Source organism: Procambarus clarkii, chromosome 81 (genome assembly GCF_040958095.1).
Source record: "Procambarus clarkii isolate CNS0578487 chromosome 81, FALCON_Pclarkii_2.0, whole genome shotgun sequence".
Lineage (NCBI taxonomy): Eukaryota > Metazoa > Arthropoda > Malacostraca > Decapoda > Cambaridae > Procambarus > Procambarus clarkii.
The window spans coordinates 20,412,299-20,425,194 of NC_091230.1; the positions used below are offsets into that span (position 1 = coordinate 20,412,299).

The following is a 12,896-nucleotide window of genomic DNA, read 5'->3' on the forward strand; positions in this document are numbered from 1 at the left end:
AGAGAGAGAGAGAGAGAGAGAGAGAGAGAGAGAGATAAAAAATATATGACTTCGATAGGCTTTCAAAACAAAAGATTAATTCATGCCGTTTAATTATGAAAAACTGTGGTGTTGTGAAATTAGGTATTGATAAATGTTACCAGATATCAGCTTAACAGTGTTGAAATGGCTGAACCTGAATGCGAAGATCTGAGACTCCTGATTGGTAGCGATCTTAAGCAACACATAAATGTTCGAAATAACGAAAATAGGATAATGGGATTTAGATACATAATGGGATTTCGAAATAACGAAATTAGGATTTAGATATTTAGTGACGCGTTAGCAACAATATATTCAATTATTCTTCAAGTTTATCATGTTCTTGCTAGGCCCAATTTAGAGTATGTAGCCTAGTTTTGGTCGTCGTTGAACAGAATGGCCATAATCTCGTTGAACTTATAAAGATAAGGATGAAATAGTTAATCCCAGGAATCATAAATGTCTCAGATGAAGAGATTTAAAAAAGCTTAAACTTACATTCAATTCAACATTAAAAGGCTTAAACTTACATTCAATTTAACACTAAAAAGCTTAAACTTACATTCAATTTAACACTAAAAAGCTTAAACTTACATTTAATTCAACATTAAAAGGCTTAAACTTACATTTAATTCAACATTAAAAGGCTTAAACTTACATTTAATTCAACATTAAAAGGCTTAAACTTACATTCAATTCAACATTAAAAGGCTTAAACTTACATTCCCCTACGAAAAAAGAAACGTAAGGGATGACATGATAAAGCATTAAATATAACAAAAGACAAGGCTAAACAATAGATATCAACTAGATAAATTCAATTTAAAAAAAAATACCCTGGGTAAATACTGGTCTGGAAATAATGTGGTCTTGATTTATGGACCAAATTACTGGGTAACGTAACAGCCGTTAGATTGCTAGTTTGACAGCACTGACGTATGTTTGACAGCATTGACGTATGTTTGACAGCACTGACGTATGTTTGACAGCACTGACGTATGTTTGACAGCACTGACGTATGTTTGACAGCACTGACGTATGTTTGACAGCACTGACGTATGTTTGACAGCACTGACGTATGTTTGACAGCACTGACGCATGTTTGACAGCACTGTCGGACGTACAGGGGTGCCAACGGTGAGACGTACAGGGTGCCAACGGTCAGACATACAGGGGTGCCAACGGTCAGACGAACAGGGGTGCCAACGGTCAGACGAACAGGGGTGCCAACGGTCAGACGTACAGGGGTGCCAACGGTCAGACGAACAGGGGTGCCAACGGTCAGACGTACAGGGGTGCCAACGGTCAGACGTACAGGGGTGCCAACGGTCAGACGTACAGGGGTGCCAACGGTCAGACGAACAGGGGTGCCAACGGTCAGACGTACAGGGGTGCCAACGGTCAGACGTACAGGGGTGCCAACGGTCAGACGTACAGGGGTGCCAACGGTCAGACGAACAGGGGTGCCAACGGTCAGACGTACAGGGGTGCCAACGGTCAGACATACAGGGGTGCCAACGGTCAGACGTACAGGGGTGCCAACAGTCGTGCAAGAGGTGCCAACGGTCAGTCGTAACACTTGACAACATAAACAACAGCATGCTAAGATACGTGACAGGCAGACAGCGGTTGAAGCTAACCCGTCTATAACAGTAAAGATTAGTCTCTCCAACAGAGTACGAAGGGCGACTCTCACAAACTAGCGAAGACATAATTCCCGTTAACGGCAACAGGGAGTCTGTAATTAGCCTTATAACGGTCTCCCTAACCTAACCTAACCTAACCTAACCTAACCTAACCTAACCTAATCTAACCTAACCTAACCTAATCTAACCTAACCTAACCTACCCTAACCTAACCTAACCTAACCTAACCTAACCTAACCTAACCTAACCTAACCTCAGGATGAATCCCAGAACAATTGCTTAACCCCACATTAACTAGCTGAACAGAGACACACCATTTTAAATTTTAAATTTTGCCCCGAGGGGCGAGTTTATTGGGCAGCGCCACTCATCTTGTGAGTGAACACACCGCCATAGCAGAATGTTCAACACTCCCCAATAGGAAGAAAACCCGCTGGGTTGTTCATCCTGTCACTTGTACCCAGACACAGCTGGGAAAGGGAACGGGCCCAACCGTTTATCTCACGTCCGGGTATTGAACCCTGGCCCCCTCGGTGGCGACTCGAGAACTTAGAGCAATAGAATTTTGGCAGATATAAACGGGGCAGGTTACAGAGAGTTCACATACCGCTCCTGTGCCAGGTAAGTCCACTACGGGCTCACCATAACCCGTGCTACTTGCCCCGCTCCTGTGCCAGGTAAGTCCACTACAGGCTCGCCATAGCCCGTGCTACTTGCCCCGCTCCTGTACCAGGTAAGTCCACGACGGGCTCACCATAGCCCCTGCTACTTGCCCCGCTCCTGTGCCAGGTAAGTCCACGACGGGCTCACCATAGCCCGTGCTACTTGCCCCGCTCCTGTGCCAGGTAAGTTACGGGCTCACCATAGCCCGTGCTACTTGGAACTTGTTCCTAGTAGCTGAATCTATAACAACAACAACAACAACAGAGAGTTTACAAGCCCAAAACGTCCCGGTGGAATACAAGCAAGACTATAGATTATGGTAGATTAAATTCTTAAGATATCAGGTATTGTGGGGGGGGGGGAGGTGTTAGGACTCGGTCAATAACCCAAATGTTGTCTCAGCAACCAGGTGCCAGATTCACGAAGCAGTTACGCAAGCACTTACCAACCTGTACATCTTTCCTCAAACTTTGACGGCTTTGGTTACATTTATTAAACAGTTTACAAACATGAAAACTTGTCAATCAACTGTTGTTATTGTTATAAACAGCCTCCTGGTGCTTCGGAGCTCATTAACTGTTTAATAATTGTAAACAAAGCCGCCAAAGATGGAGAAAAGATGTACAGGTTCGTAAGTGTTTGCGTAACTGCTTCGTGAATCTGGGCCCAGGCTTCTTGAGATGCCGGAAGCCCCGCGGCAGGGCGCGGGTAGATTGCCTTATCGCCCTTAATTTTGATGTTAGCGGAAGTTTCGATAGGGGATGATAAGCCTTTATCTCAGGGTGGGGTGGGGGGTGGTGGCGTCACTCGGCACACCCCTCATGTGTGGGGGGGGGGGACGGTGAGCCTGGGGGGGGGGAATGTATGTATATAATATATACATTCATGTATAGATATGTGTGTGTTTGTTATTATACTTGTGTTATTTGCAATTAAATTATGCATTAATTATATATGAACATCGTTTAGGAAACTGAATCAGGACTTCTTCATAGGAGGCCTCGTAGCCTGGTGGATAGCGCGCAGGATTCGTAATTCTGTGCCGCGGGTTCGATTCCCGCACGAGGCAGAAACAAATGGGCAAAAGTTTCTTTCACCCTGAATGCCCCTGTTACCTAGCAGTAAATAGGTACCTGGGAGTTAGTCAGCTGGCTTCCTGGGGGTGGAGGCCTGGTCGAGGACCGGGCCGCGGGGACACTAAAGCCCCGAAATCATCTCAAGATAACCTCAAGATAGGAATCTACACGACATTTGCTTGACCGAGCATAAGCATCTTGTGAAACAAAGCCAAAATGAAAAAAGTACAAAAGTTTGCAACATAGAGCCAGAGCTATGACGGCTGAGCTACGAAGATGGGTCAATGGAAGCATATCTCACAACCCTAGATGATAGAAGGAACAGAGGGGAGATGATAACAACATATAACTGAGGGGAATAGATAAGCTGGACAAGGATTGCATCTTCAGATTGAGAGAGAGCAGAATAAGAAGACACAGGAGGAAGCTGGAAGCGCAGATGAGTCGAAGGGACTTAATTAAGAAAGTACTCGTGCCCAATATGCTCTACAAGAGGTAGTTGTGGAAGCCACCTCCATCCACAACTTTAAGGCCAGATTCCACCAATAATTTGAAAGAATAGTTAAGCTGAAATGCAGCATGTACAAGGCTAGTAGGCGGGGCATGAAGAGCTTGACCTCACTCTTCCCGTAGTCACTGATAGGTAAGTACACACACTCACTCCAGCCCCCATCCACCTGCACACACACACACACACACACACACACACACACACACACACACACACACACACACACACACACACACACACACACACACACACAAATACACTTTACGCTCGACACCAACCTAATCCCCGCGGCTCCTCCCTTAAAAGAAAACAAAAACTGTATTAACCCCCCCCCCTCTAACCTTTCCCTCCATCAATGAGTAGGCTAACAATCCCAGCCAATTCCATTTCAAAAGTTTTGATCACATCAAATTCTAATTCCTGCCATAAACAACAACTTTCCTCCTTGTGTACGATAATCCCAGCTGGGTGTCCCTCTGCTCCCACCCCTGCCAAGAGTCGCACATTTCCCCACCACCCTTCCCTGCCATGTCTATCTACAATTCCCTTTGATCACTCTTAATACTTCAGTGATTGGATTAACTACCGCCTCCTGGAATTGTATTTATTATATAAAGCTTAAAATCCAATTAAGGGGCGGCCCTTAGTCGGGAAAATTGGTGAATATTTCAGGGAAGTGAAGGGAGGGCGGGTTAGAGGCAGATAGCCTAATATGTACCGCGTTCAGATTCGGCTGAATATTAGTCTTCTACTTGGCGTGAATCTATTGCATTTTATTGAACATAATTCATGTTTGTGTGTTCATATAGCTGTGCTTGAGAGGGATGAGCCTCTGTTCTTAAGTCCTCTGTCTCTTAATCTTAAATTCGACAGGGGCAGCCTACCAGCTTCTGAATCCATTGGGATCGGTAATATCTGTTTTTGAATCCATGTTAGACGTCTGCCTCCGCTACTTCAAAACCCGTGTATGGAGTCTGCTTCCACCACTCCACAACGATTATATGGAGTCTACCTTCACCACTCTACAACTAGTTCATGGAGTCTACCTCCACCACTCCACAACAATTGTATGGAATCTGCCTCCACCACTCAAACCGTGTATAGAGTCTGCCTCCACCACTCAAACCGTGTATAGAATCTGCCTCCACCACTCAAACCGTGTATAGAATCTGCCTCCACCACTCAAACCGTGTATAGAGTCTGCCTCCACCACTCAAACCGTGTATAGAGTCTGCCTCCACCACTCAAACCGTGTATAGAGTCTGCCTCCACCACTCAAACCGTGTATAGAGTCTGCCTCCACCACTCAAACCGTGTATAGAGTCTGCCTCCACCACTCAAACCGTGTATAGAGTCTGCCTCCACCACTCAAACCGTGTATAGAGTCTGCCTCCACCACTCAAACCGTGTATAGAGTCTGCCTCCACCACTCAAACCGTGTATAGAGTCTGCCTCCACCACTCAAACCGTGTATAGAGTCTGCCTCCACCACTCAAACCGTGTATAGAGTCTGCCTCCACCACTCAAACCGTGTATAGAGTCTGCCTCCACCACTCAAACCATGTATAGTCTACCTCCACCACTCAAACCGTGTATAGAGTCTACCTCCACCACTTGGCTTTCTGGCTAATTCAATGATTATATCTGTATGAATCTTGAATTCTCGTATTTGCCTTTGAAACTGTGTCTACAGGTTACTTAAGGAACATCCCCTTTCAACCACCAGTACAATTCATATACAATTATTATGCTAAAACTATTCTTCCTACATTCTTCAACTCATTTCCGTACCCAATGTTCAACAAATGAACATTAAATGAACATTATGTTTCTATGTTCACTTTCTCGATTCCTCCAATAATCATGTGTGTCCTTGTCATAGAACATTTTATCTAAATTAAAGCACAATCGCCTCTCCCAATGAGGCCCCAGACCCTAATCCAACATACCTGATCAATACCTGATCATGATCAACCAGGTTGTGACTCATACGTCAGGCTGCGAGCAGCCGCGTCCAACAGCCTGGTTGATCAGTCCAGCAACCAGGAGGCCTGGTCGACGACCGGGCCGCGGGGACGCTAAGCCCCGGAAGCTCCTCAAGGTAACCTCAAGGTAAGCACGCATGCATTGATGTACTGAATAATAAATATATGAATGACTTCCTGCTGTCTAAAAAGATGAGGAAAGACAAATTAATATGCTCAACACCAGTTTAACAATTCTCTAAATCAATTCAAGATTTATAAAAAATATTGGAAAATTACAAATTACACTCCAAGATGCCAGCCAAAAATCATAGTTGCAATCTTCAGGAACGAATAGGTGTTAATGTACCAGAAACAAGTAAATTAATAATCTCAAATAGCTGCTTAGCCTAGGTACATAACTAATCTACATTTGTAGATATGTATGGTATGGTAGATACCAACCAATTAAACGGCCTACACTATGTAAAGGTAAGAAAGACGGTGGAATAGGAACACTGAATGTGTACCGTATGTCACTAGCTATCTTATGTGTTACCTTTAGAAAGGAGATAATGCAAAGGAATAGTGTAAATGCGTTAGGGAATTATTTTTGTAAAATACGTGTTAGCTACTTGATACATATACCAGAGTATACTGACCTGGCCTTTATTTAACCTCACTTTTATTCTTGTGCAATTTATGTATGAAATGTTGATTTTTTTTAACGCTGAACAGTAACATGTGTATGATGTTCTGTTCCCATATGTAGTTCCTAGAGTCGAGGAGGCATATCCCACTCTTTAACTGGCAAGTAATATGGGCAAACCTTCATGTTAAATTTATTGCCCCAAAACAACGTGAGCTATTGTATCGCTATATTCATGAGACCCTCCCTACTAATGATAGGTTGTTGATGTTGGGCATTAAGGACAACAATAGGTGTGACCGATGTACTGAAATTGAGAATAATGTGCATATATTTTATTTCTGTAAGTAGAAAGTTGTTCTTGTAAACTGGATTACAGTCACTCTTAAAGGTTTATGTGGACCAAGCTAATATTAGAGTAGATTTAATGACTTTTTAATGTTTTATATTGACATAAAATTAAAAAAAATAAGAATACAATAATTAAGTTACTTTCTGATTGCATTTTTTGTGTGTGGATAGGCAGGCAGGAAGGTTACTCAGTAGACAGAATATTGAAGTTCTTGCGAGACAGGATCAGGTATAACTTATGGGGTTTACGGCTCATGCTCAGTGATGATATGGAATTACTGCGAATTATATAAACGAGGTTTAATTACATATGAGGTTTACTGAGAATTATATAAACTATATAAATGTAGTATTTTCCCTAGTAAATTGATGTTAATATCATCATTATATTGTATATTATTTAATAAAGAAAAAAGGGGCACATTTATTTTTACTAAAATCATAAAATAAAATTCTGGTTACATGAGATACTGCTTAGGCATTACTTGATAACACTTCCCGGCTCTACTACAGTGTATTAAAATAAACGGTATAAGAATATATACGACCATAAATAGCTAAAACAGCTGTTTACATCCCCCCTCCTCTCTAGATCCACAGCTCCAGTAATCCACCCTCCTCTCTAGGGGCCAGATTCACGAAAGCACTTACGCAAGCACTTACGAACCTGTACATCTTTTCTCAATCTTTGGCGACTTTGTTTACAATTATTAAACAGTTAATGAGCTCCGAAGCACCAGGAGGCTGTTTATAACAATAACAACGGTTGAATGGGAAGTTTTCATGTTTGTAAACTGTTTAATAAATGTAACTAAAGCCGTCAAAGATTGAGAAAAAGATGTACACGTTCGTAAGTGCTTGCGTAAGTGCTTTCGTGAATCTGGCTCTAGATCCACAGCTCCACTGGCATTTATATCTAAGGTAGAGAAGCCAGTCTTGCTCCTTCTCCCTCCCTCATTACCAATAACTGCCTGTGTGAATAAATTATTAATGACACCTAACCCTTTTTCATGGCCATTATATAGTGACAATCCATAACCTACACTCACAGTATTATTACCAACACAACAATTTTTCATATAATACTGTAATTGAAATTAAATTTACACTGTCCCTTTGCATTAAGCTGGAGATGTGGCAACAGCTGTTGTCTAGACCTCCGTCGCTGTCATTGCTAAATCCACACTTATATATAGGTGTAATAAAGGTGTAATTTTACACATTACTGTTGAACTGTGGACCAAACCTCACACACTAGAAAATAAAGAGACGACGACGTTTCGTTTGTACGTCCACAATCGACTTGATAGTGGTCTAAGATGGACCGTCACTTTGTTTTCCAGTGTGTGGTTTGGTCAACATTTTTCAGCCACGTTATTGTGACTCCTTGTCTGCTTACTATTGAACTCTTTCTTAAATGTCCTTAATTATATTTGCATGTCACCGATCCAATTCAAAAGTCCTTGGAACTTAAATGCAAATTTAAATGCATTTGTCTCTATGCCCATTTTACCCTAGCTAAATTTGCATAGGCCTACAAAATCATTTTCAAATGCTATTACAAATTAATTACAGATATATAGTGTGCACATTAGCACTAATAAGAATTAAACTAAAACATTCGTCTAACACATGGAAATTCTTCAAGATTAGAAGCCTACTAGTCAATTTACATCTCACTTTTACTTAGTTAATCCACATCAGCCTACTCAAGATGCTAATTGTGCCGCTGTAATTCCTCTTCACTTGTCTAGTATGCACATTTTTCAGGTATGAAAATTAATCTAGACTATTGCAGATCACTATGAACAGTTCAGTTCGTGACAGTTGCAATAGCGTCCCTCCCGGTCCTGTCCTCAGGTCCTGTCCTCAGGTCCTGTCCTCAGGTCCTGTCCTCAGGTCCTGTCCTCAGGTCCTGTCCTCAGGTCCTGTCCTCAGGTCCTGTCCTCAGGTCCTGTCCTCAGGTCTTGTCCTCAGGTCCTGTCCTCAGGTCTTGTCCTCAGCCAATAACAGCGTGACAAAACCTTCCATCCAGGGGAAGTAAAGTACTCAACACCAGACTAATATTATCAGTGTCTGCCTGTAACTCATTTCCACTATATTGTTTCTGTTCGCTAAGGGATTCCATATGAGAGGGAGAAACTTATATATGTTTGCCAAAGACAAAATGAGCACATAGGAGACAAGGAACATGACACCGTACTAGTGAAAAGCGGACAGGTGTAGTTAGGAAATATTAAAATACACTTGAACGAGATCAAATGATTTGGGCAATGTCAGATTTGGCTGGACAGTGTTATGAGGAGCTAAGTCAAGTTAACCAAGGTTAAGCTAAACTACGTTTGTTTAACTAGTCTAGTTAATACTAGGCTAAATTGAGAGAGGTTCTGTACTCTAATTTTCAGGAGGCAAGAGAAAGTCACTTTAGGCTACGTCTGAATTACTTTACAGTTTTAATTTAAACATTACTCGCCAGCATCATATTTAAGGAGGCTGGGAGTCGGATGGAAAATTTAAACTAATTGATGTTTAGGTAATAATAAATACGCTTTGCTTTATTCTTCACACAAAAAAATAGGCTGACAGTTACCTCTATTATTTCAGTAATCACTAGAAAAAAAATAATTATCTCATTGGTAAATAATTCGAAAAAGTAATTACTTTAGTAATCATTCGGAAAAGTCTAAGTGTGGGTTGTGGCCTCGTGTTAAGACCGTCTGGGATTTACAATGCCCAATTGATTACAACAGGTACAGCAAGACCAGTAGGCTGGGTACAAAGAGCCAGACTTCACTTCCCCGTGGTCTTGGATAGGTAGATAAGTACTGACTGATTGACTGATGAAGATTAAGCCACCCCAAGAGGTGGCACGGGCATGAATAGCCCGTAAAGGTAAGTACTAAGATAAGCAGGATTACATACACAACAATGTGGAGTGTCCGAATTATTTTATCAATAACGCTGTATAGGTGATTGGATTACGTTATTATCTAGCCACTGCCCCTTGGCAGCGGACAATTGCTCCCCTTACAAAAATCTCTTGTGTTCATGATATCCTCATAACGAGCCCAGAGTCTGTCAGTGCAGACTACTTATCTACTTAAATGAACAAATCCTCAAGGGCCGTGACGAGGATTCGAACCTGCGTCCGGGAGCATACTTATCTACTTATAGCCTCTGTATGACTAACCATCCTGTGTGATGGGGATTTTTAGCATCACGTAGCTAGCTTTTTCACACACTGTACTCCCCCTTCATATAGTCTAGGGTAGCTGCACAAATGCACATGTACCTAATGTATTAATAAAAAAAAATCCCCCTTACAATACCAAGTTAAGCTGTCGTGTAAAAATAGAACATATCGCAATGAATATAAGTATGCAAAAAATACTTATATGCAGAGGTTCAATTCATTTACAATGTATTCAGAGGTGTTTATAGAAATCCTAGCATAGATTACAACTGTGTATTTCGGATTAAAAATTAAAAAAAAATACGTGTAACAGCATTAGATGTCTGTTAGATATAGCTGATAAAGCCAAGATTGATACCAACCTAATGATAATTGTTCTAAGTAATCGAGCAGTTCAATAAGCATGCGACGAATTAGTACAAATTAAAGCATCGTATACTGACGTGTTCTATACATCGACCTCGATAGGCTGGGTGGGTTGCTTGGGTTCGTTAGTTTCTGATTAGGTAAAAAAAAGAGTTGCATTTTAACGGTCCGATTTTAAACGGTTTTTAACGGAGACCGAATCATGAAATTTTACCGAAGGATTCAACTATAATTTAGCCTCAATATTTTGCATATAAAAAGAATATAATATAATCTACTTTTTTATAAGCAGTAATCTGTATTGTATATCTTGAGTGAGTGGATACGTAGCCATGTGAGCGATTAGTACCACAAGAATGTTGTTAGCAGATGTGTATCCGTGTTCACCAGGTGACCTGACTTAACACCACATACAAGCAGCCTCGCTTGTTGTGTCTACACATTGCTGGCGAGGAGCCCTGCTTGTCTCTCTCTCTCGCCTAGAGAGAGATAGAGAGAGAGCGAGCAATTTCAGACCCAACACTACCTACATTTGAAATCACTAATTCCTAAATAAAGAAATATAACTCCCTTGAAAACATCCGTGTGCGTCATAGATTATTTTCTGCCTCGGGTTGTCCCCGGGCCAGACATTTGCACAGCTTGACCACTACACCTCTCCAAGGTGTTGTTGTTGATTTAGGGGCGACTCTCCAAGGTGTACCTTCCCACTAGACGTGCACCGCTGCAACCAAGACCGGCCCCTTCCCTTGGCGGAGAACCCTTACTACCACCGCCAGGACACCCCAACCCCGTCACCTGCCGGTGAACCACCACCACCACGGCCGCTCCCCCTGGCGGTGAACCCCTACCACCACCACCACGGCCGCTTCCCCTGGCGGTGAACCTTGCACTAGGCTCCAAATGAGGTACACCCTCCACCAGGGTCCCCCGGCAGGACACTCTCTACTCTATATTCTACATATCTTAAGCTTTCTCCGTCACCTGCACTTCTTATTCATCTTTTAAAAGTGTCAAACATGTGGGTCATCATTATCGTTTATACGGGCCGAGACCCACTCGTTACCTCTATCGCACATTAAGCACACAATTAGCAGTTTAAATTAAAAGTATTACATAGGTGTTGGCAAAATACTCTGTATTTTGTTGTTGGTGTGTTTATTTCAAAGGAGGTGCTTGGACAGTGTCAGTCTCACTTCGGATACTGTTCATGTGGAGTTGTTCGAGGCAGTTGGCGCCTGACAATTATAAGAAGCAGTGTTCAGTGTTATTTATTTTGAACTCGTGAACATGTTATCAAAGAAACGAACAATTAGTGAAGAGCGTCGGGTCGTGCTGGAGAATTTTGTACATTGCTGAAATGAAAGGAAAATCAACAAGTTTTACTTGTAAAGTGCCAAGTAGTTTGTTGCCAATAAATACAAGTTGTTATAGTCACTACGAAGCTACGCATAGCCACAAGTATGTTAAATACATAATTAGCAAATCACGTGACGGTGAAATTAATGAATGTGAACAGTCTTAAAAAAACAGTAGTAAGCAATTAAACCTTTTCAAGTCAGTGACGCAGTTATTTAAAGCACAGCTACATGATTGCTCATGAAACAGACTGTCATGGAAGTCTTTCACAGAAGGGAACTTGAATATAAACGCACGCTAAGAGCTTCATTGGCTATTTGCCCGGAGAAACGGTAAGTTTTTGCAATCCTAAGTCACTCAACATACATACACAGCTTACAAAAAGGATCAGTGAATTGTCAGGTAATACTAACATTTAATTCTGAGAATCAAAAGACTTTTATTGCATTTTCTATTGCAATTGATACAAGTATATTTGTAGCTGGTATAGCACAACTCTCAGCTTGTGTACGTGGCCTTGACGAAAGTATACTGGTAACAGATGAGTTTGTGTTTGTGCAACAGGTGGTGATATCTTTTGTGAGTTCTGTACGAGCGCTGGACAAAATTAGACGATGATTAGACAAAAGCTAGGAGTCTGGCTACAGATGGGCATTTAACAAATGAGTTCCACACACTGTCCTGGTCTAGTGTGTGTGTGTTCGTCTTTATCCAAACCCTCTACGTTTCATGTGATCTAGGTTATCATACAAGCTAAACTGACAGAGAAGTGTACAGTTAAGCCGCACTGGAGCTGTGGCAGTATTGTCAATTATTGTGTGTGTCCACCCCCAACATCCATGTCCCCCTCCCCTCTCCTCCGTGTCCCCTCACCCGTCCCCTTAAACTACCTGAGATAATTAACTCACTTTAATCAGTTAGCTCGCGGCGGTAATCCGGTATTTAGGTGACGCGATACATGGCGTTCACCAGATGAGGACAATGTATACTGACGAGGCTGTTCAACCATACGATAGAAACTAATAAACACGAAAAATAAATTTGCAATGAGCCTACATTGCATAATTTATGTAGCACTGACAGCTTAATTTATGTAG

The 12,896-nt window shown here is 41.9% G+C and overlaps 1 protein-coding gene across 1 annotated transcript in view; it reads left to right on the plus strand.

The window, feature by feature from the left end:
• The window catches only part of LOC138358083 (uncharacterized), a 3,686-nt gene extending 2,089 nt beyond the window's left edge, over positions 1–1,597 (plus strand). The window contains exon 2 of the mRNA XM_069315560.1: positions 1,172–1,597. Within this exon, the coding sequence (XP_069171661.1) occupies positions 1,172–1,597 (426 nt within the window). The remainder of the gene's footprint in view (positions 1–1,171) is intronic.
• Positions 1,598–12,896: the final 11,299 nt, after the last annotated feature.